The 25923-nt window shown below is 33.4% G+C and overlaps 1 protein-coding gene across 7 annotated transcripts in view; it reads left to right on the forward strand.

Moving 5' to 3' along the window:
- Window positions 1–25923, forward strand: part of Nbea (neurobeachin) — a 628163-nt gene that overhangs the window by 514479 nt on the left and 87761 nt on the right. For all 7 annotated transcript variants that reach the window (XM_047553976.1, XM_047553978.1, XM_047553977.1 and 4 more), the window contains 4 exons: window positions 1281–1398; window positions 1736–1838; window positions 6036–6151; window positions 16387–16499. In XM_047553976.1, coding sequence (XP_047409932.1) covers window positions 1281–1398; window positions 1736–1838; window positions 6036–6151; window positions 16387–16499 — 450 coding nt within the window. The remainder of the gene's footprint in view (window positions 1–1280; window positions 1399–1735; window positions 1839–6035; window positions 6152–16386; window positions 16500–25923) is intronic.

A 25923-nucleotide genomic window follows, 5' to 3' on the forward strand; every position in this document is an offset into this window, starting at 1 on the left:
GGATTTAAATAGATATATGGCTGCTTCCAAAAACCTTCCAGTTTCTAGAGAAAGACAAAAATGAATTAAGGGTTAGAAAATGGGATTTTTCAAAACATAAAAGGACCAAAATATTATATACATACATATTTTATATTTATTTCCTAAAGAAAGAATATTCACAAAGGAATTTATAACAACTTTTCGAAGCTTAAGAAATCTAATGTATATAAAACTCAAAAAGTAGTCTGCATTCCCCCAAAGCAAATTTAAGAATACCAAAGCAAGTAGAAAATGAATTTATGTTTTGTTAAAATATACTAGTGTATCAAGAAGGAATGTGTTTGTTTTAGACATGATAACTGTGGCTTAATTAAATATGAATTGATATCATATAACAAGAAGTCCTGTGATGGATGGGGGCTCAAGTTGTTTCAGTAGCTCAATGTTAGGGCCAACCTTGCTGCAAGTACCTTGACTTTCCTCTCTCATGATTATACAATTGCTGCTACAGTTTTAGCCATCACATCTCCATTGGAGCAAGAAGGCGGAAAGGGTGTGCCAGCTACATGTGATTCATTTATTCCCTCTTCTAAAACATCCTCAGCTGCCTCTAGCTGTGTTCTTATTAGCCAGTGGAGGGTTGGGGAATTAGGACAAACAGAAAATAACATTGTTATGATTGGCTTAGACCATGGGCCAAGCCAAATTCTGGTCCCTGCATGTTCCAAATTCAGCTTTATTGGAACGTACCCATTTTTTTTATATATTGTCTATGGTTGCTTTCACACTACAATGGCAAAGTTGCATAGTTGTAACAGACCACATGCCCTGCAAAGTATTAAAACATTTACCATTCAACCTTTTACAGAAACAGTTTGCTGAGTCCTGCCTGATACTAATCAGGATCCATTTCCTGGGGTGACTAAACAAACACTTTTGGAATAACTGGTCTTCCATTAAGTAAGGAAGAAAGGGGAGAAGGGAAATTGGAAAGAACCAACAGTATATGTTACAGGTGGTCACCAGATCCAATTAATGATACTCAAAACAGTATATTTTAAGTCACAAGGTCACCTTGAACATGTAATTTTTCCACTCCTTCATTTCCCCATGAACCAATTAAGACAATTTAGAAAGGCAGAAACTTTGCAAATATACAGTATCAAGTGATTGACTATCATGAATTCAGAAAGATAATCCCCAATTTACTGACTCTAGTAGAGCACCAACTAAGATACTATCAGAGTCTTAAATACATACTTAATGATTTCCACTTTCCTTTAAACTCTTTATTTCAGGTTCTTGCATACACGGAAGGACTTCATGGAAAATGGATGTTCAGTGAGATACGAGCCGTATTTTCAAGACGTTATCTTCTACAAAACACTGCTCTGGAAGTATTTATGGCAAATCGAAGTAAGTGTTCTTAAATATCTTGAAAGAAAAATGTGCTCATATTTAGATGTTATTCATTTACATGGTGTAAGACTCTCTTGATTTTTGTCAGTTTATTTCTCCCCTGAGTAGGTTCTCGCTAAAGCACAAAAATTCTTTTTTAAAAATAAGAAAGAATTCATTTGTTTTAAATGTTAACCATTGTTTCACATGGACAAGTTATAGAGAAGGCTGATTTTTCCATGAAAATTTGTTGCCTTTACAAATAAATCATGATAGACACTTGAAAATGATTTCTTAAATTAATGCTTAGCTTTACTGCAGTTTTCTAAATCATGTTCTTTTCTTCCTACCACAGCCTCGGTAATGTTTAATTTTCCTGATCAAGCAACAGTTAAAAAAGTTGTTTACAGCTTGCCTCGGGTTGGAGTAGGGACCAGCTATGGTCTGCCGCAAGCCAGGTAATTATTATCATATCACACATTATCTTTGGTTTATTCACATATTTCAATCTTGGTATGACAGAAATGTCAGTGTGGTTGTACCATTATAATTATTTCAAGGATCAAGGAATTCTCATTCTCTGTGAGTTATTTGTAGGGAAAGAGATTATGAAAACAGCTATTTTGAGAATTACAAAATAATTAAGGCAGAATTTTATTTAATACATATCTAGAAGAATAAGTAAAAAAGTTGATTGCACATCATAGGTAAAATTATATGTATATAATGAAGACATGTTTCTTACTAAAATCTTATAGAAAACATACCAAATGCTTCAAGATGTTTATGCCTAATTGCTGTGTAATAGTATATGAATTATGCTTTTATAAATGCTATGTATATATGCTTTTTCACTAAAATAATAAAACTCTTGGAGTTTACTGAGATTAGTAGTCTTGGCAGAGTTTTAGCCATTACCTAAATCTTCATCTTGGTGTTTTAGAAAAATCATTTTTAAACCTTATTTTATTAAAAGATACTACTGGGAGCAGAAAACACAATCATACATGTTGCTGAAGTAATTAGTCTGGTTTTGATTCCAAGTAATTGAATACCTAACTAAAAGTAGGGGGGGTTTTCTCTCTTTCTCTTTGTGTGTGTGTGTATGTGTGTGTGTGTGTGTGTGTGTGTGCGCGCACACGTGCACACAAACGCACATATGCTTAATATAAAATACCTACAGTAAAGGCATTACCAGTATTGAGATAGAGATTCAATGATGTCAGGACTCTTAAGTTGGCCTCATGTTCACAAAATTACCACTACTGCTCTATACATCTCATCCTCACACAACTACATTAAAGTAGGAAAAAAGATACAAAGGATTTCTCTTTAAACTTCTCTGTTTTAGGAAGGTGTACATTTCTTACAGGTCTTCAGTAATCTTTTATCTTAAGTCTGTTTGATCAGAATGGGATCACCTTCCCACTCCTAAAATAGTAAGGAGTGTTTGATGGCTTAGCCCAGTGATCACCTACAATTTATAGCAAACATACCTCTGCTCCTTGCTTCCTCCTACCTGAACAAAACAAGGATTGCATTAACGTAAAAGAAGGGAGATAGGCTTTGGGTAGACATGCAACAATTTCTACCACATAGACTGTTATGTTCCTAAGGACTCTTGCAGTGTACTACCAGGATGGAAAGAAACTAATCTTTGTCTATCTTTCCTTAAATAGGTTACAGACATTTTAAAGACAGGGACTGTGTTTTATTTATCTTTTAATCTACAGCACCTAGCACAGTGCCTAATTGCAGAAGTGCTTTTTAAGTGCTATTCAGCTTTAGTTCCCTTGTATTACATCTTATCTATTCTCTTTTTTTATACAGTACAAGAACAATTCACTGACATGTATGCACATGCTCAGGATATTTCCTAGTAGAATGACAAGATTCAACTAAGATGTTACTAGATAATGAAGCACTTATATAAAACACAGGTCAGAGAAAAATGCATTTAATCTATCAAAGAGAATGAGGTTAGTTTTGCAAGACTTGTTCTTATTGAATCAAAGCTGACTCACGGTAATCACTTCCTCCTTTCCCATGTGCTTACAGTCTATTTATTTAATCATCAATTCTAGAATTTTTCCAGAAATGAACATTAAGAACTCACAAATACATCTATGTGTTTTTCTTTTTAAGAGTAATCTCCTGCTTCCTGGCAGCTTTCTCAATGACCATCACTACTGAAAGTTTACTGAAGGGTTTCTGGAGGGCATGTGTGATATCCTTCAGTGCTCTTGGACTAGTCTGAACTTGAATCTGAATTCATTCAAAACCATCAGTAGTGCTCTTACTATGTTTCTTACTTATGAGTATCCATTTCTTTTAACCACATTTGATCTCACTTTGACTTTGGGAAGATTATTGTTCTGGAAGGAAAGTAAATGATAAGTAGTGTTTCTTTCTCTGTTAATTCATGGAGGCATTCAACCCTTCTGTTGTCCATGGATTGATTTTTCCCTAAAGGTTTAACTCATTCTTAGTTTTCTAATACTATTCCTACAGGCTTAGTTTTTTATACATCCTGAGACATATAGTCTTAGAAAGAACAGAAGAGGGTGGCGGGACCTAAATTTAGGCTTAGACCTGCCACCAGCTGGGTAGCAATAAGAGCTGAGTATTTAGTAGGAACTCAGTAAATATTGGCTGGATAATGCTAGGAAAGAGGAATGACACTCTCACCCACCATAAAATGGGGACAATATCTTTGCAGAGTCATTTGAGAATCTTTTGAGAGAATTAAAGTCACTTTGTAAACTGTAAAAAGATGTGCTTGATACACATATACATGCATGCACATATGTACATACTTTCAAATAAGTAGCTAGGTAGATATGCACATCTATGAGCATGTGCATGCATGCATGTGTGTGTGTGTATGCGTGTGTGTGTGTGTATGTGTGTGTGTGTGTGTGTGGTGTAAGGTCTCATTACATTTAGAGAGTTGTCAAAGAGAAGGAATGATACCTGACTCCTACAAAGTAGAACCTCTTCAGTATCTTGGTAGAATCACAAAGAAGTCTAGAGATCCATTCTTTGCTTTGCTTTTTTGATATTGGGTTTTGTCAGTTAAGCACAGTTTACCCAATTCTAGGGAACTTTTAAGTTAAAGCCTCAACATACTAATTTTAAACAATAACAACAAAACACTATCAAATTCAAAGGCAGGTATCCTAACAAAACAATTGACTTCAAAATTCTTTAGACCAATTCATGGGCAAGCCCACCACAGAGATCACATTGTAAATCAGATGGTCGATTAATAAGCAAAGGTTTAGAACAAAGGGAATATTTCCATTAAGCTAGCATAGGCTAATGAATACCCCTTTAATTAATGAATGTTTACAGCTTTTGTTTACTGAGCACTTCCCATGTGCCAGGGAGTGTAGTTTGTGTTTTAGTTTATAAGTATCATTTTCTTTAATTCTTAAATCAATCACATTTTTATATTAATTGTTATTAATGCACAGTTTTTGGAGGCTGAAATTCCAAGGATGCCTTGTCTGTTCAGCCCGTGGCAAGGGCCCCTTTGTTAATGTCACAACATAGGAGAGAATGAGAGGGGAAATGTTTGCATGAACAAGGAATCAAAGACCCACCCATAATGGCTCCACATTATAGCAGCCTGTTGTCTTGAGAACTAACTCAATCCAGGAGGCAGCATGAATTCCTTCCAAAGATAGTACCCCTATGACTTAATACCTTCTGTAAGCTCCTAGTTCTTAAGGTTCTGCAGGCTCAATACCACCATGAGGCACCAAGCTTCCAGCACATGAACATTTGGGAGACACACTCAAACCACTTCCAAACCATGACAGTTCTTTAGTATTTACTGAATTGTTTAGACCTGACTACTTAATAAACAGAGCTGTTAGGTATTTCTCTTGGCCAAAGGGCACCATGAAAAATCATTGAGACACCAGGGGTGTCATGAATTTTAAAAGTTTAGGAAACTTCATTGATCATTTTAAAAAAACCCTTTAAGCTTTATCATAATTTTCTTAATGTACCAACTTCCATTATATTCAGATAACTACTTTGAACGTGGAAAGTATTATAAGTTGTAAAACTTATTCTGATTTATTCCCTAATGCTATTCTTATGTCCCTTCTTCTGGAACTATACATTTATTCTAAGTTTTCAGTTATTTGCTTTTGACCTCATTAGAGGGATATATATTGTGTGTAGAGGCCATACACACTGTGGATAGAGTCAGACTTAAAAGTCAGTGACAGTCACCATTACTATGTAAGATTTAAGTCAAATACTTGCAAGCAGACACTTGACTCAATTATCTATCTAGTTTGTTAACATGGAGTAGATTTACTATATTGTATAAAAACTACCTTGATTTATTTTGAGTATGGTTTTATCTTTTTTCTTCTTATTTACTTGTAAATACCCATTTACTGTTATATTTTCACAAATAGAATTGCTTTCAAATAGGCTTATCCTTAGTATTTTCTTTGTAATAGGATCCTCAAATATTGCTTATTTTCACATTTAAAATATATTTTCATATTTGTCTAAGAAAAACAAACTATGAAGTATTTTAAATTCAGTAATTCCAAACCAATACATTAGTTAGTACTGGATTTTTAAAAGTCATGAGCTAAAAGAGACTGTGTTTGTTATGGTACGCTTAACAGGAGGATATCGTTGGCCACTCCTCGGCAGCTTTATAAATCTTCCAACATGACTCAGCGCTGGCAAAGAAGGGAAATTTCAAACTTCGAATATTTGATGTTTCTTAATACCATAGCAGGTAAGACATCTCATTTTTTTAAACTCACAGTGTGTTTATGTTCATCAAAATCATTGTTAATATGACTTGATGTGATGCATTTTTTCTCTTTGGAATTCCAATGCAGCACTAAAATAAATATTGAAGCACTCACATTAAATTTTATCAGAAGCTGTACAAGCTAATACCAAGATTTTAGATGCATTTGTTGTTGAAGAGGCTTTTCCTTGCTCTCCTTCTGCCATTTCCTTTGCTGACAGCTTTGTCTGAAGGTTTATTAGAGTCAACAAACCATTGCCAGAGAGTGTCTGGAAATAATAATGGGAAAATGTAATTTCACTACTTTGTCATTCTCAGCAATTGCAGCTAGACAGGAGAATAACAACAGAATCCTGCCTAGTACAGATGTCACCTGGATTATGGCATGATTGGGTTACAGCATCTTTTTCCTTAAAATCTTCATGTAAAAATAAAAAATCAGATTACATTTTCTAAATGATAAGTAACTGCCAGCCACCTCCACAGTCACTGTGCTTATAAATTAAAAGGAGGGTAGTGGCTTTGTTTCTCTGCTAAATCGCTGGTTGTCAGTGGTTAAATATATGTCTATGAGATTTAAGTACCTCATTCTTTTTTCTTAAGTTAAGCTCCAAAAGACCTCATTCATGTTGAACTACAAAGGTTTTCTTCTGTAAATTAGGCTCTATGAAAAATTTTTACACTTAAATGAATTTAAGTAACTATTATTGTTTTGTTATGAATGAATGCCCACAACCATGAACTTAGAGTAATGTACTGCTCTTAATCATTGCTTTAAAATATAACTATGTAATAGTACTTTTAATAATCTTATCATATGCAGGTATAACTATGGATATTATAGGCATATATTAAATAGGCAGGTGAGCATGATTTGTCAACAAAAGGAAAGTTATTTGAAATGCTGAAATCTTTTTGCATTTTAATTACTTAGGTATCCATACATAACTTCACATATTCAAATGTACAGTATACACGTATGTATCTTGAAGAACCTATTTACTCCCTCAAAGTTAAAAGAATTATGTTATACTATTTAACTATCATATTACTTATATATAGATATAGAATGAACATATCTACCTGAAATAAAAGAATTTAATGTTTTCTTGCTTTTCATGTTGTACTGTTCTTTTTGACCACATGAATAATTTTCGGCCCACCTCTCTAGGGATTTAGAATGTGGGCAACTTTTTATTAATTCTCCTAGAGATATATTTAATTTTTTAAAGCTTCCTATAATGTGTTTCTCCTGTTTTTGTACTCAAAAGCATATCAAAATTTTTAAACACTCCCATTAAGAAACTTAATTCAATTTTTTTATCTTCATTCATTACTTATTTTTGTAAATATAATTTACCAGCCAGAATCCAGATTGTTATTAACTGCATATCTTTTGGAATTCATGTCTTTTCATTTATTAAGAATTCAAACTATTGAAAGTTTCTTCTTCATTCAGTGTATTAGTTTCCACTATGTGGCTCTTTACTCAATTTTTCAGGATAGTATACTCTTTATGTTTGACTGAGGTGTTTTTTTTCCCATATTCCCTGGTAAACCTTTCTATTGTCTGTTCTTCAGAAATTTATCAAGTCTCAGTGCCTACCATTAGATGGGCTTGTGTTTTTTTCTGAACTGTGCTAGTTATTTGGAGCTGTTTGGTATAAAACTAGAGATCGGGGTGATACAGCTCACTTCCAATTCAGTTTCTAGTGTAGCAGACATTCATATTAAATGGTTTTATTCTTCTCAGATGGGATTCACTCTACCCTTTGTCTAGATCATTGTTCTAAAGGACTCTCCTAGTCTCCATCTTCTCCTGCTGCATTTGCTCACGTAGGGTAGATTTCTAACAAAATATGGGGCAAACTACCATCCACTTCATGACTGTTGCTTTCTGGGAATCTCTTTCTCTAACTCTGGAAAGACAGTGGTATCTGAATCTGGATAGAGGTAACAACATTGCAGTTCCTTCCAAAAGTTGCCCCTGAGTAGTCCAGAGATCAGTATGCCTTTTTCTGGTTTGAATAACCTTTGGATTTCTGAGCCAGAGCTGGTAGAACCATCAGGGGAATTTAAAAGTTTCTTTCTTTCTTTCTTTCTTTCTTTCTTTCTTTCTTTCTTTCTTTCTCTTTCTCTTTCTCTTTCTTTCTTTCTTTCCTCCTTTCTTATTTTCATTCTTTCTTTTATCAATGGAACTTGCTTTATCTGCTTACATAAAAAGTATATACACCACTGACTTTTTTAAAAAGAATTTATTAGGTGTTTGTAAATAATTATTAAAACTACACATTAAAAGAATGAGATAAAAATGTAATTAATCTAGGGACTAGGAATTCAGAGCACTTACAATCTAATTGGCTAAATGAAGTATACATAAATAAGAACATTTAAGGCAGCCGATATTAAGTTTTGAATAATTTTTGTAAATAGTGAGTGCTGCAGAAGGGAAGATTTTTAAAATGTGTTTGGGCACCAGACATGGTGGCACACTGCTCAGGAGGCTGAGGCAAGAGGATTGCAAGTTCCAGGTCAACCTCGACAACTTAACAAGATTCATGCTAAAAATAAAAAGGATTGTGAATGTAACTCAGTGGTAGAACATCGCAAGATCGAACTGTGTAATTCTCAGTACCACATAGAAAGAATTAAAGAAAGAAAGAAGAAGGGGGAGAAAAGGGAGAGAGAAAGAGATAGGGAGGGAGAGAAAATTTGGGGAGAAATAAGGTTTAGAGCTTCACCAGTTTCTGCCAGTTGAATGCATATGGTATATTCAGAGATATGAGTATTGTATCTTGACCAGAGCAGAGAACAGCTAATATTGGAGATATAGATAAGAGCCAGAATATAAAGATGCTTTTAGGAGTCAACATAGTTTCAGAATAGAAGAGAATACAGTATGGAGTTTGAGGAAAATTAAAATGATAATCAGGTATGCTGTGAATCAGGATTGAAATAGCATAAAGTTAGTGCTATGAGGAGAGTATTTCAGAAATGTAGATTGACATCAGTTTTGTTCACTCTTATTTTTGTTCTTTTTAGATACACATGACAGTAGAGTCTATTTTGACATTTATACAAACATGGAGTATATCTTATTCTAATTGGGATCTCAGTCTTTGTTTTGGTGAATAATTACTACACTTTCACTGTTTCGCAGGCTCTATTTTGCACTGTGACTACAGAAGCAAATAAAGTATGTTTTTCTGCCTTTGAAGAGATCATAGTGTAGTCAAGAAAACAGACACATATACCAGCAATTCCAGTAGAAAGTGATAAGTATTAAAATGGGTTCATACATCTAGCCATTTGGGGTCACAAATCTTGAAGCCATTAAAACTAAGAGATCAAGAAAAGCTTCTCATAGATGACATTTAAATTGGGAATTGAAACATGAGCAAGAGTTCAGCAGGAAGTAAGCAGAGGGGATTTCAAAAAGAAAATAACATGCAGTGAAGATTTGGGTGATATGAGTGGCAGCAGGGATTGCCAAAACAGAAGTAAATGACACTATGTAGGACGTTGTTACTCAATTCTTCTCAAAGTGTGGTTCCCTGTGTGGCAGCACAGGCTACCACCTGGGGGCTTGTTAGAGATGCAAATTCTCAGACTCCTCAAACCTACCTACTCAGAAACTCTGGCTGTGGAGGCCAGCAATCTGTCTTTAGCAAGCCTTTTGGTGGTTCTGATGCAACAAGTTTGAGCATCATTGTTCTGTCCCTTTAAGATCTACTTATCAGAACAAGATGTGCATATAAAAACACTTAGAACCTAGGAGAAAGTATGCAGTGAAGTGCCATTGAGTGTAATAAAAGTTGAGAGACAGGAGAAATTAATATGAGATAGTCTACTCAAGGAAAGCTTCAAAGAAAAGACAAAAATGATCTCTTCCAGGATATTATCAGACACTGATGATTATCCAAGTAAAACAAATCTGTGTAAGTAGATGGCAATTGGAAGAAGTTATGAATATAAGTATCGTCAGGTACTCTCCCTGGATATATTCCTAATAATTCTTCTCTTTCCTTCCTCTCGAAGTTCTAAGTAGGAGTACCAGTTTATTCTGAGCACCAGCATTGAAGATTTGGGTGCTTGTTTCATAGAGAAACTTCGCTAGTCCCACGATTTAAAACTTGTTAGGGCAGTAATTAGAATTGGCTGTGTTCCTGAATTGTGGACAATGGTGTATATCCCATGTTTTCTTATTAAAACATCTTTCAGAGTTCTTTAAGGATCCTAGAATATAAGGTAATATCAAGATGTTAAATTGTGGGCTGGGGAGATAACTCAGTTGGTAGAGTGCCTGCCTTGCAAGCACAAGGCCCTGGGTTCAATCCCCAGCACTGCAAAAAAAAAAAAAGATGTCAAATTGTACCAATATCACTCTATCACTCTTGTTAGTATTAGGTTCATAATCATTCTGTTTCATTGCACAGTTTTAGGTACACAGTTACTGTCCAGCAAATATTTATTTTGTTTAGTGTATTGAAACTTAAGATTTATTATTTCTATAGAGGATTTTAGAACTGTTTTTGAAAAATTATATTTAATTTCTTAGGTAATCCAAAACTAAGAAGTGATTGGCTTCTGTCTTATTCTACTCTTTTCAAAGCATTTTTTAAATTATTATTGATATCAAGATTCAGAAAAAGAAAAATAATAGTGTTTTTATTGTTTGTTTTGTTTCAGTATTCCTTTTGAAATACTTCTTTAGTTACTGATATCAATATTCAAAAAATAGTAAATAGTAGTTAATGTTTATTGAGGGACTTACACTGTGCCAAATATTGTCCTCAGGGCTTTATGTGTATTTAATAATTTAATTCTCACAATAGCCCCAAGAGTTAGGTTCCATTCTTAAGCCCATTTCACAGATAAAGAAACACCATAAAGAAAAGTTAAATAACTTCCTCAAGTCACAGAGCTAATCAGTGACAAAATCAGATTAAAATTTAGGTATTTTGACTCCACAACAGAGTGCAGTATGCTCCAGGATCGTTCTGGTGCCATTTCGTCTTTGGTCATCAGTTTTAATTTCTTAAATGTTTTTAAAACCTAAACAGTGAATGACTTAAGACAATTTTATCATTTTCTTTTGCATTTCATCAAAAGAGCCCTTTAAAGTTTATTTTACTGTTATGTTCTACTGTAAGGTGGGGCCTGGAATTGTTGACTTTAATGTAAAACTTGGTCATGTTTTCAGTGAGGTCTTAGAGAAACAGACTGAGCTGAGATTTAAACAAGGAGGTTTTTTGAAGAGTGCTCTTGGGATCAGTCAAGATCAGTGGGGGAGAGGAGAAAGTAGAAGTGAGTAGGAGAAGTTGAGTTTCAATGCAGTTGCAGCAGAGGCCTCATAAATCCCTGGAGAAGCAGCGAGAGGCTGGGATGGTAACCCAAACCTTGAGACAAGGGGACCAGGCCTTCATTGTCTCTACTCTGCAGTCATTGGATGCAGACTCCTGGGAAGGAGAGATGACCTTGATCTTCTCATGACAGATTGCCAGAGAGGGACTTAGTACCACCAGGCATCAGAATCAGGCCTTAAAACAAACATCACTAGACACTAGAAGTTCTGACTCTGTAGACTTGGAGTAAAGTTGAAGAATTTTCATTTCTAACGAGTTCCAACTTGATGCTGATACCAGTGGTCATACTTTGGGAATCACTATACTATACTTATATTTGTTAAAAGACATACCTAAAGAAAAGTTTATTAATCTTCTATAGCACACAATAATGTGTGTGCTACACTTATGTTAGTGTATCCTGAGCATTTTATGTCTATAGTTCATCTTCTCATTGACAGTATTAGGTTGTTGGGGGGAGCAGTTTTGCCCAGGAAATATTCATAACATTGAACTGATTTATATTTATGCTTTGTAAGGATTTGCATGATTCTGTAATCTGTCGTGTGAATTTACCAGAGTTGCAGGGTGAAGGAGTCTCAAAACCTCCTAGATTAAAAAGAAGAGTTGCAGAATTGGAATCTGATAGAAAAGATGAAAAAATCTTTTATTCTTCATGTTTTAAAAATATAGGTCATGGGGACTTGATAAATATCACATTTTCTATAAATATTTTGATTACTATCTTACGCACAAAATTTATCTTTTTTCCCCAAAACATTATTTTAATATGAAATATAAAGTACATTTCTTGCTTTCTGTTTTGTAATGTCTCTCATACTTGACTGATTTTATTTTTATCCTTTCTAGATGCTTTAAAATGTAAGACACTGTAAGGCCTATGATACAGTATTCTATTATTAAATGATGTTGACCCTTGCCTGATGTAAACAAAAAAATCTAGATATAAATATATAGTTGCATATAAATAAGCTCACATTTTTGCTATGACAAAGAAATTTGTCAAATATTCAGAAAACATGCTGTTTTTCAAAGAGTCCTACCTAAAAACCTGTATTTATTCATAACCTTTGTTTTATTCTATTCACAAGTTTCATAAATATTTACTGTGGATAAGTAGGAATATGAAAAAGTGTAATTGTAACAAATTACAATACTCATAAGCCTAGACCAAAGTATCTCATTTGAAATTTTGGTGATTTCTCTGTTTTGCTTTTTGTGTGTGGTGCTGTCATTGGGAACCTGCTCCGCCTACAGGTCCTTATTCTGCTTTTGCCATTTCTTTAGATATTCTTTGAGAGCTTTCGAAAACTGCATGAGAATCCAACTTAGTCATTTATTTTACTATTTTTGAAACACTTGGGATTTTTTTTCAAAGAATATTGTGTGGAAAATTATGTGAAAGAATTTCAATGATGCTTAGAGTTTGACGAAAAATGGGGTTTCCGCCTCTAATTCCTAGAGTTGACCTGATTTCTATTCATTGTGTTCTGAAGGTACAACCTATGCCTCATTTTACACTATTAAATAATACTAGGAAAGAGATGTTAGAGTCTGGCATTCTTGAATTGTTTCAAAAAATAGCAGAGTGATTACTAACATAGCTACATGTAAATGATCCTCTGTTAGACTTGAGAATTTTTTTAAAGGTTTTTGAGTTGTTTTTCATATGATCAGCTAATGAATTCAGCACAACTTCCCCAACCCAACCTTTTTCTCCTGTTTAGCATTTTCCACTTTTTTACTCTGTGATGAACAAGCCCTCCCTGGTTAATTATGTATATATTTAGCTACTGCATGTGTTGGGCTTATTATTGTCATCTAATTAGATGTAACTTGAACTGCTTGCTTCTAGAAAAATCATTAAAAATTCTTTCCTAATGACCTGGAGATGACAAAATGTCTGTAAAGTGTGAAGAAGCAGACAAGCACAGGAACATCGCTCTTAAAGCGTGTTAATCCAGATGCCGCAATCATCTAATTAAACAATATTTTGCTGTCATTAACATTTTCACCAAGGAATTGCAGTTATAATTTCTTTGTCAGCTGTCTCTAGATCACTTTACCTTCAAAACTAAAGTGCCATATAAAAACATTAAATTGGATGGTTTAATTAAAAAGTTTTTTTTTTTAAATGAAGAAACACATCCAGTGTTTCTGAGATCTCATTTTCTGTGCTTCACTTTTATTGTTTGAGTAGATTAGTGTCATAGGCTTGAAAAATTTAATATTCATCTTCTAAGATGAATCCTTAAGTATAGTTAGCACAAAGTATGTAATATATAGTCTGCATTTACCACTACTGAAAAGGAAAAAGACTTTACCAATTACAGCATATTTATTAAATTTCAACTATCCTCAAAGAAAACATAAAAACAATTGGTAAATAAATATCTAGGTATGCCAGAACCTAACAGATGTTACTTTGGAACTATTTCACTTTTTTGGATAATTTGGTAAATGAATTTTTTTTTATTTCATAAAGGTGTTCAGTAAATAATTAAAGGAATAATCCTAATTCACCAAAATTTATGAATGCAGATTCCCAAAGTAGCACTTTTTTTTCTTCCATGTGACATTAAATACATTGTGAACTTTTTAAAAATTTTTTTTTAGTTATCAATGGATCTTTTCTGTTTTATTTATTTATATGTGGTGCTGAATATCCAACCCAGGGTCCCACATATACCAGGCAAGCACTCCATCACTGAGCCACAATTCCAGCCCCCACTGTGCATTTTTAAATTCAGATCAAAAGTTATATTGTCTGTTCATGTTGCAAGACTTTTGTGGAAATTTTTATTAAAAACAGGTTTTAATGCCATTCTATCCATTTATAAAGTTTAATGTATTTACTAGAATTTAATAGTGCTATAAAGCTCTCCTAATTTAAAAATTACTACATTTTCCTAAACATTTTGTCAGAGACCCCTCCAAAGATTATTAAAAGTGACTTACAAAAAAATGTGGTATACATATATAGTCCTGAGCTATAACTATTAGCATCAACCATTTTGGGTGTATGTAAATGTGTTTTAAAAAATTATTCTTTCCTTTGTGTTTTCTCCAAAAATAGTATCTTTTTCTTTATTAGATACTCATTTCTATTAAAAGTCCAATGTTTTCAAATATGGTATCTTTTTTCATACTATTAACGTTTATACAAACAGTTAAATTCTGAGTTAATGTAAATTGTTTTTTATTTATTTTGACAAACATTCCTTAGTAAGTTATAAAACATTATTAAGGTATTTTAAGCAATTGTGAAATCTAATTTTCATCTATCATTTCACTTATATAAATAATGTTTTATATATGTCATCAACATTCTAGAAAATTAAACATATACTAGAAGACCTACTTTTCATTAAATTTATAGATTTTTAAGAAGAACAGTTCCCCAGAAAATGACCAAGTACTAAATTTGCCTTGAATTCATTTAGAATCCCCAAAATAGCTCTGCCTGGCCAATCTGTGCTCTTTGGATATATATACATGTATAAATAAGTGCTGAGAATGATCAGGTGTTCTACGTTAGATATGTATATATATTATCTTTCAGTAATGAATATTAAATTTTAGAATTGTATATATTCTCTTTTATAGTCATGGTATTACTTTAGCAGAACTTTTTTTGTACAAAAAACTTAAATGAGGACTCCAACCTCTGTTTACTCATTAGTATTATTTTTTATGATAGACTTATACACTTAGAACAGATTTATTCATTGATTGATCCATGCAACTGCAAACATTTTCTTCTAGTTAAATGTACATTTTCACAATGGTCCTCTCTTACTATACTGTTGTGCCTTTGCATAATCCTTATTCTCTAAAGAGAACATTCTACAAATCTCCTTCTTTACTTGGCTTATGTTTGTTCACAAAGAATTTTTACGTTTGTTCACCAAAAAGTTTTGCTCACGAAAAGAATCTTGTCTGACAAAAGTTTTGTTGCACCTCATTTCTTTGCTAATGAGCTCTTAATTTCATCTGATCATACATTATTTCAGTACCAGTTAATTAAACTTTCCACATTCCCACTATACCTCAATATCCTACCTAAAATATTTAAATGTTTCTACCATAAACAGACAGCCCAGCAGTCCAGCAGTTCTTCACCGAACTGAAACAACATAATATCAAAAGAAAACTAATTAACTTTGAGTGGGGGATGTTGACCTTTGTCTCTGTACTTTTTCATCCTGGATTCAGAGCACTTCTGTTCATTGCTAGATTCTCTCCATTGACTCTTGATAAAAGCTTAGTACTCTGTGTAGTAGGAATATAATTTCGGATACGTGTTCATTATAGCAGGTAATGAGCCACCACATAAGCCACCTGCAGTGTGCAGGTCAGCAGGGTGGCCTCCCCCATGACACCAGCAGGGTGCCTAGCTGACAGAGTTCTTCTTCCTAGGCAACATTATCTTTTTACCACAGTCGGCAGAAGAGAGATGGAAGTGCATGTGGTACATTTCAGTGGGCCATGCTTGGAGGTGACACATATCACCTCTGTTCATATTCTGTAGGTTGCAACAAAGTCCTGCAGCCAGAGCTCTTTGTAAGAGAGTCTAGACCAGAAAGAAGGAAATCAATTCTGATAATAAACAGCCAGCAGTCTTATATGTAAATCACAATCTCCCATTGCAAATCATAATTCCAATTACTCTTTTTAAAAATATTGAGAGAACTCATTTGAAACACATTGTAAGTGCTTTTGATTAAACACAGAGTTCAATAAACACATTACTTTTATTTTGAAAATCAGTAGTTGCATTATTATAAGTACAGAAACTATTTCATAATCAATCAGTGTATACAAAGTTTTATTTCTATTTTTCTCCACTAGGACGGACATATAATGATCTGAACCAATATCCTGTGTTTCCATGGGTGTTAACAAACTATGAATCAGAAGAATTGGACCTGACTCTTCCAGGAAATTTCAGGGATCTATCAAAGGTAACTTTTAAATATATAGAAGTCAGTTTTCTTCATAAGGCTGTAATGTAAAGGATTTCGATCAGAGTGTGTATATCCAATTCACATTTCTAAGAAAGTAAAAATGTTTTTTTCCTCCTGTTGTAGTCAGTGTCTAAGTCTCATCAATTCATAACACAGGATTTAAACTACAGGGAGATAAATTAGTACTCTAATAGGCAGAATAAAAGTAGTGTTTAAGAAAGAGCAGATGTAGCGAGAGGTTCTTAGAAATAGCAATACAAAAACATGATGGCAGATTATTTCTGCATTCTATTCCTTACGTGATAAGGCATGTTATCTAAACCATAAAATACATACATATACACTATTAAGTATTTTGTATTTAGGGGAGTATTGAAAGAAAGTCATGTGAGTTTATCAGGGGTCTGTTTAAAAATGGCAAGAAATAATGGGGATAAAACTGAAAAGCAAATTTTGAGTTAATTCAACTCATACATCCAAAAGAAACTCAAGTTGGATGCTAAACTCTTTGAAATGCAGTGAAGAACTAAGAACTAAGCCCAACTGCTCTGTAGCCTAAGCTGATACCTAATACAATGAATTATGCTCCTTGAGAATCTAAATTCTACATTTTATACATCTTATGGTGTCTAATCTACAATGGCTTTAGGACCTGAACCCAACCCAGAGGTTTATGTATTTTAACCACAGCCTATTCATTTTTAAATCATTTCTCTTTTCTATCAAACTTGGTTGTCTGTTTAGCAGTCCCCAGAAGGGTAAAAGGTATATAGGTATACATTTGGTTTTGAGGGGCAGATTTAAGGGGCTCATAGACAGGACAGCATAAGCACTGTAAATCAGGGAAATATCAATTTAAAATTAATCCTACAGGTGATTTTTAACTTAGTATGCCTTCTGCGTCTTTTCTAGACCTACCCAGGCCGAGGTTCTGTATTCTACTATGCTAGCTATGTGACCTAAACCAGTTTCTCTTAGCTCATATGTAATATGAGAATAATTATAATAATACTAACCCTATCCTACCACATAGAGTTGTTAGGTTCAAATGTCATGTCCATTTAAAGAATGTAACAGTACTTGACAAATAGAAATACTTTATGAATTGTAGTTATTATTACACAAGGAATTTTTCTTACCCTGTTTTTAAAGGTTATTTAATATTTTTTCATATTCTCATATGTCATTCACTCGCTAATTCTTTTTTGTGACTTCCTTATCAAATCTTAGTTACTATCTCACTCCTAATTTCAGTAATAATATTATAGGTTTCTAAGGGACCTAAGAGATCAGTTTGCCAACATCTTATTGAATTATATAGCTGGTTAAAAATTGTTGCAATTGAATCTTAATATGCTGCCACATACAGCATTTTTTCCAATGAGATTCAACAGAACAAAAATATTTAATATTCACCATGTGTAAGTCATTATTCAGGCTCAGGTAAACAGTAGCACTGTAATGTAATTCACAGGTTAATTCTACTCATTATCTAAATAACACAAATAATAAGGTACTGTATTTTACAGAGACACTTGCACAACTAGCAGGTGACTAGGAACAAGAACTCTGGAGCTAGATTGCCTGGGTTCAGATCCCAATTGTGCCATTTCTCAGCTGTGGGGCATTAGGCAAAGTTATTTACTTTCTTTCTGCCTCAGTTTCCTCATCTGTGTAATGGGGAACAATAATAATAAAGTCAGTGTGCTAATGCTAATAATGGAAAAATAACTGTGAATCACTGACATAGGTCATATACTTGGAAATATCTTTCAAATAATGATGACAAGTATTTGCTACTACTATTGTAATTAGTATGTTTGAGTGATAAGTGTTTTGGCATGACTTCCAAGGTTGGGGTGTGATCTTTGGACATTAAAAAAACCCAGATTAACACATCAATATGAGGAACTACATTAAAATAGTTCTATGAGTTGAACAGTTGTTACATATTAGACCCTGTAGAGTATGTGTATGTGTGTGTGTAAGATATATTTAAGATAAAAATTTAGAGTGTAGATTCTCAAGGAGCATGATAAATGGAGTTAAAATCTCATAAGTTGGCCACTACTATGGTTATTTAAGATTCTTTTAATAGAGAAAGAGGTTCTTTTGTTTTGAAATTCAACTGTAATATCAGGGTGAAAAGAAATTTATAGACCAAAATTTCTTTCTTTCCTTTATTTATATGTTCAGTCATTTAGTCAACAGATATTTATCAGACACTCATTATGTTGAGAAGATGTACTTCTTTCTGTACTGGGTGGACAGGAGCCCAAGAGTGAATAAAACATAGTCACAGCATCATGGGGAAGGTCAGTCCTGAGCAAAGGTGAGAACTTAGAGACTTAGCAGAAACATGAGGCCAGCACTAGGGACCTGAGTGTAGTGGGGACTGTACCCACTGGAGAGTGCATGCTCACTTACTCTGAGATGTTTAGACTTACATGTACTTGAAACGCTATCCCAACCAAAGAAAATATGGCACTCATTATGATTAATATGGATTATAAAAGACATTTAATAAAATATTTGCTAGTAGTAAGAGAATTTTACTTTATCCACATAGAAAAGATGAGATAAATTTAATAAGGAAGTCACTATTCCTAAAGCAACTAGAGGATGTAAACATTCTTGTAGTTTCTTAAACTGATTTGTTTAATATGTATTTCCATTGGCAGAGCATTTCCTTTTGTGACTCGCATTTGCCCTTCCTATTTTATATAGTGTTAAATAAGTAACAGAGGTAAACAGAGCCTATATAAATTAGGCAAGATGAATACAAACTGTACTCGGGCAAGCATGGGGCCCTTCGTGTTGTGAGCAGTTCAGTCCGTACGCTCTTAAAAGATAGATAGCTTTTTCTCAATTCTTCCATATTCCATGCTTTAGCAATTTGTTCTTTATTTTCTGTCACACTAACATGATAGGAAAATGTTAGCAAATTAAAGCTGCTTGATATGTTAATAAATTATTCTCACATTGTTCCCATGCTTCATTGAATTTCTTAATAGGAACTTCTTACAAATGGTCTAGAAACCCAAGACTATCCTGTATAAAAATCATTAATAAACAAGATTTTAATGTATGAAAATATATCTTATTATATGCCTAATGGGAAGATGACATTTGAAGCATAATAATATAATTGGAAGGAAAAACTGTTGTGTTGCAGTGTTACTGTAGTGAAGAGATACCTACTAAAAAGACCTATTCTTGGAGGTATTCAGTACTGCAGATGGAGAATTTAATGGAAAATTTTTTACTTTTTTAAAAGCTTAAGGAAGAACTAGGATAATTGAATATTATTAACCAAGAACATTCTAAAAGATTTTTAACAATTAAAGTAGTTTTTTCTAAACAAACATTAGAAATACTAGTCTAAATAATAATTCCTACCATTGAATAATTCTAGAATTTGTTTCAGTAAACATCTGGGACCCCAAATAATTGTTATATTCTTTATCACATAATTTCAAAGCTATAAAATGTACAACCATAAAAATGAATATTTCTTTTTTTTTTTTTTTTAATACCACCCCAATGTTACCCTGGCTTTATGAAATTCTGTGTTGTGTCAGTCAGGAAATTTGAATGAAAGTTTCAGAAAACCCAGCTCAAATTGGTTTAAACAACAAATTACTGTTGTTACTGGGTCCTGTAACTGGAAAATTCAGGTTTGGTTTTCAAGATTCACTGCAGTGGTTCAGATAATACCACCAAGGACCACTGATCTCTGACTCTAGTCATTCTGGCCCTCGTACTCTCCTTCCACTGATAGCCCCCATTAGTTCCATACACTCTCTTTTCAGTATGAAAATGACTGCAATAGTTTCCTACCTCACATCATATCATCCAAAGGAAAGAGGAAATTATACCAGGTAGCTACCATGGAAGATAAATAAAGTTTTCTTTCTCAGAAATCACAGAAACTGTCTTCTGTCTCCTTGGTGCTTCTTAAGAGGGATGAGGTGTGCTATGAAGATGGGGTATCGTTTTCTGTGCATGGAGCCAGAGGTAGAGTCAGGATCATATACTACTACTCCTACCTGTCTATAGATGATGGGGTGATAGAGGAGCAGAGGAAATGTGGATTCCTGTTCATGGAGCTAGTTCGTGGTTGGCAAATAACTTTCAATTATATAGTGTTATTTAAAATGTATCTGAGAGTTTCTTCTTCATGATTTCTGTGATGAGGATAGCAAATTAATTACATATTTGTACATACATAACTATCACATAAAAGGAAATTTGCAAGGTGCTAATAGGATCAATTCTGAAGAAATATTCATTGGTGAGGAGCAGAAAAAATAATAGGCAACAGATTGCTTATTATCCATATATCATTCTAATACATTCACATTAAGTGAAGTCAAATAAATTTACCATGAAACTAATGAAACCTAAGCTTTAAAGCTCCTCAGTTTTCCTGTACTTTTTCCTACTATGCCCTTAATTTTATGTACCTAGTTTTGGGGTTTTATTCTGTTTGCCTCATCTGTGGTGTCAGAGATCAAACACAGAGCTTTGTGCATGCCTGGCAAGTGTTCTTCCACTGAACTACATTCCCTGCCCTGAGGTACATAGTTTTATGTTCATTTTCTCTCTGTGTTAGTCAGATTTCCAGCACTGTGAAAAAAATACCTGATAAAAATGAATGTAATAAAGGAAAATGTTGATTTTGGCTCACAGTTCAGTCCATGGTTGCTGGACCTTGCTGCCTTGGGCCTGTGGTGGCACAGTACGTCATGACAGAGCACAAGATTGAGGGAAACTGTTCACCTCACAGGAATCAGGCTATAAAGAGAGGGGGAGGAAGAAACTGAGGCCCCATTATCACCTTCAAGAACACACCCTAATAACCTAATGTGGGTTCATCTGAAGATGTGATTTACCTTCCCATATGTGACCAAGGTCCATAATTAACAATTATATACATTCACTGCATACTTCTCCAAAACATTTTGACAGTATTGACAAAACATTGGTTTTCTATTGTATTTTTATATAACATTCTAATACATAACAAAGGCATATCAAAAAAGATTAACAACTATTTTCATAGGATTCTGCAAACATAAACAAGAAAAGAGAAACACAGTAAATAAAAGTAATGTCTCTGCATGAGACATATCTTCTCTGGGGCACTGATTGCACAGATAGGATAATGATGTGAGCTGGAGCTGACTTTACTGCTCTTTCCAAATCCATGCAACAGTTAGGTACATGGCACTCAGTTCTCATTTCCATAGGAAATGGAATCTCTGAAATGTCGGTTCTGACCACAGGGTGATCAGAAAGTTTAATTCTGTAATTATCAAACCTGGGGATATAGCTGGGGATATAGCTCAGTTGGTAGAGTGCTTACCTCACATGCACAAGGCCCTGGGTTCAATCCCCAGCATCACAAAAAAAAAAAAAAAAAAAAAAAGAAAGAAAGAAAGAAAGAAAGAAAGAAAGAAGCCTTGAGAGATCAGAAATGGAACATGGAAAAAAATGTGGAGTTTGCTCCAGTGTTTCTCTGTCACCTGTTATACAAAGTTGGCATATTTCCTAAGCTCTCTGTACTTTTCTTTCCTCTTCTTTAAAATGAACATGATAATTCCTACATAATAGGGGTGTTGAAGGAACCAAGCACGCTAATGTAGATAAGGCATCTGACCTAATGCCTTACACACAAGTGGCATTCTAGGAGTGGTAGCTAAAAGCAAACTTTGTACTTGTCAGTTGAGGTTTCACCAAATTTAGTTTGATTGAAAAAAATGTGGTGAAAAATTATTTGATTCAACTGATAGGTTTTTATTCAGCAAAGTTAAAAAAATACCATTTAATAAAATACTTTATGTAATAATTCTGTTTAATCATCTCCTTAAATTGTCAAATTGTCAAAATCATCAAAACAGTGAAGTTAAATGCTTATTGAAACTTGAAATGCACACTCATTTGGATTGAAATATTTTATATTTATAATATTCTTACTCTTTCCCTAGTCTACTTTACTGATCAATTAAAGAACACCAAAACAAGAAACTTTTTATCAATAAGATTTATTAGACCTCTCATTTGATTAGACATCACAGGTTCCAGTTTACTTATTACAAGTAGAGGTTATATGTTATATGTATTGTTTGACATGATGGACAGAAAATGAAGAAATCTGTTATTGATCTATATTTTTCAATATGGACATAGAGTGGATGTAGAGATTTTGCCCCCAAATTATGCAGATATTCCTTATAGAGATGTGACCTTGTGGTGAAATCTGTTTTAAAACATGACATATGCTCATGCTTCAGTTATTTACATATACTCATATGAACTTGACTCTGAAATTATAGTGGCTACATGACTTTGACATGAAGCACAGTCTCTACTCATTAAAGTGTAAATGGAATTTCCTATTTCCCAGTCATGCCCTCTGATAAATGAAATAGTTTCATCACAAAACCAAGTCCTGCTAATATTGACATGAGCATAAGACATCACACACCCACACCCAATCTTTGAGTGGAAAAAATATATTTTGTTAACACAGGAGTTGTTTGACTGACAGATGATGATAAGCATAACCATTTTCCCAAATTATTATGCCACTTAAAAAAGGAAGTGATAATGCCTTGAGGCTTTGAAATGTGATAATGCAAATGGGTGCACTGAAGTGTGAATACTATTCAACAATCTACCCTTGATAGTGCCAAATGTCTACATACACATAGAGAAGAATCTAGGTTATTAAGGTAGGAAATGTACAACTTGTAAATCTAGGGCAAGTTTCCATAGTTATCTCATTTTCCATATAACTTAATAATATCTGAAATTAAATCAGTTTTATTTACTTTAGTATATAATCTACCTACCACTAAATTTTTAATATAAAACATTACATGTGGGCAAAGTTACTAAGTGTGTTAGTAGCCAACTGTTATGATATCAAACCTACTAAAATAAGTGTGTAAACTTAATTATATACCATTTGCCAAAAATTCTTTTGCCAAATTGTAAATGTTAATTTACATATAAGTTAAATACCTCCTTAACATACACCCAACAGTATGCTCAAAGTTGTGTTTGTTAGGATTACTTACGTGGCAGTGCTGAAGAGAATATAAGGTATTGACTGTCAGTATTTGAATACTTTGAAACTCATGGAATAATGATTTATGTAAGTTAATTTTTTTTATTCATTCTTTCACTAATTGCCAACAAACTCTCTTCCAATCATCAGTGATATACATACAGTAAGACTTGGTCCATACTATTAACAATATAGAGTTAATTTTAGTTTACCCAGTGGCATATTATGCTGTTTTCTTTCTAAATGGAAGGAAGAAAAGTGCAAACAAAAAGTTTGATTCATGTAGACATGTAGTAACCAGAAATAGTGAAGTGTGTGTTTATATCTCCTCTGTTGCATGTTGGAAACATATATGAATATATTTTATACAGAACTTCCAAGCCAATCTCAGACTTTGTTTGCTTATGCTAAATGTCTTTTTACCCTCTTTTCTTGTTCCTTTCCATTGAACCACTTGTCCTGCCCTTTCAGAAAAAAAGCAGAGTTGGGGTGTGGGGTGTTAGCTAGGACCTGTCCTGCTTTAAAATTTTTAAACTGTTAAGGAACTGGCAACAGCAGGAGTATTCTCTAGTGCATGCATTTGGGAGATACTTCTTCTGGAAAAGAGAGCCTGCTTCATGCATTTCTATTTCACCAACCTCTTGTCACATCTATATCTAACATGTAGCATAATCATGGCAAAACCAGACCAAATTCAGCCTCCTTTAACCTTTCCTTCCAGCTGAAATAGAATATTAAATAGCTGAAAGTGATCTTGAAACTGGTCTGTAGCCTCATGATTATTTTTTTACTTAATTACTGGAAAAATTAATGGACACAGATTTAAGATACACTGTTTTATGTGAACACGTTTGCTTTTTCACTAAGATATTTATAACTAATTTTCTTAGAAGTTATCATGGGAAAATGATGACAATTATGGCCAACATTTGGCATGTACTTATTATATCCAGGCATTGTCCTAAGCATCTGACATAGATTTTCTTATTTTACCCTCCCAACTCCTGAATTGCACTGTTTATATAGGCTGTATTTTCTTTTATTTGTTATCTATTATTTCTCTTCAATCAGTAGGTAGCATGTACTAAAAATAATAGTAAACCTATAGATTAATTTATCTCCTACATACCTCTACCTTTCCTAAGTGTCCTGGTAGTTTTTATGAAGTACAACTAAAAAACTCTTTTTAATATTCTACAGGAGAGAAATCTTATAAAGTATCCTTCACAATGCATGTTTATTTGAGATATGAGCAAAGGATGCAGAAGAAATGCAGTGAGTGAGCATCTCCACTGCTCCAGAACTTTCAGTTCTATGTGAGAGTAAGAGACCCATGAATGTACTAGTAGATCTTGCTAATCAAAATGCAACTAAAGCCATAATGGTTCATAATATAGTCAATTGAGTTATTCTTCCTTTGAAAAAGTATAAGAGGAAATACACCCAATTATAGCCAGCAAAATGTCAATCTTTACACTTTCTTTTATTGTTGCTTCATTATTTCAGGTTCTGTTTCTTATTGCAAAAGGGAGATTTAATCTATTTAAGAGAACACAATTTTCACATGTTTTAGAAACACACATTTTCAAATTAGTCATTTTAAAGCATTCTAATCTATAAGAACAACCCAAATCAGGCAACATAGAAATAACTTAGTCTGATTTGAAAGATTTTGCTTTGTATTTTGCATTGTTTTCAATAATTTTGACTTTCTATTATGAAAATGTTCAAGTACAAAGAAAAGTACCAATAACTAGAGTTGGGATTATTGACATGATAGTGTTTTTTGCCATGCTAAAGTATTTTAAAGTAAATTAAAGATATTGTACTTTACCCCCAAATCCTTCAGCATGAAAAATAACATTTTCCCATAAATGCAGAATACCATTATGACATCTAACAAAATTTACAATAATTCCCTAATATTATGTAACACTGTGTCTATAATTAAGGTTTTCCAATTATTTCCATTATGTCTTTAAAAAATGACTTGTTCAAGGCAAGATTCAGAGAATCACCACATAGTACATTTGATTCTTCTGTCTCTTGTGTGTTTTCTAGACTTAAATAGTTCCTAACCACCAACACCTACTTTTTTCTTAATATCAACTTACTAAAAAAGAGAGATCATGTCAGTTATCCTGAGAAATATCTGACCTTCTGCATTTGTCTTTTTTCCCCTCCTATTGTCATTTAATTTATTTTAATTGGCAAGGTTTTGATATATGCTGATTCAAATATTAGTAAAGATTGATAACGAGTTTATTGCTTACCAGCCAAAATATAGTTACTAGAATTGATTAAGTTTATTAAAGTTAAAATGTTCACATTTGAAAGATATTTCTG

The sequence above is a fragment of the Sciurus carolinensis genome, chromosome 5 (assembly GCF_902686445.1).
Source record: "Sciurus carolinensis chromosome 5, mSciCar1.2, whole genome shotgun sequence".
NCBI lineage: Eukaryota > Metazoa > Chordata > Mammalia > Rodentia > Sciuridae > Sciurus > Sciurus carolinensis.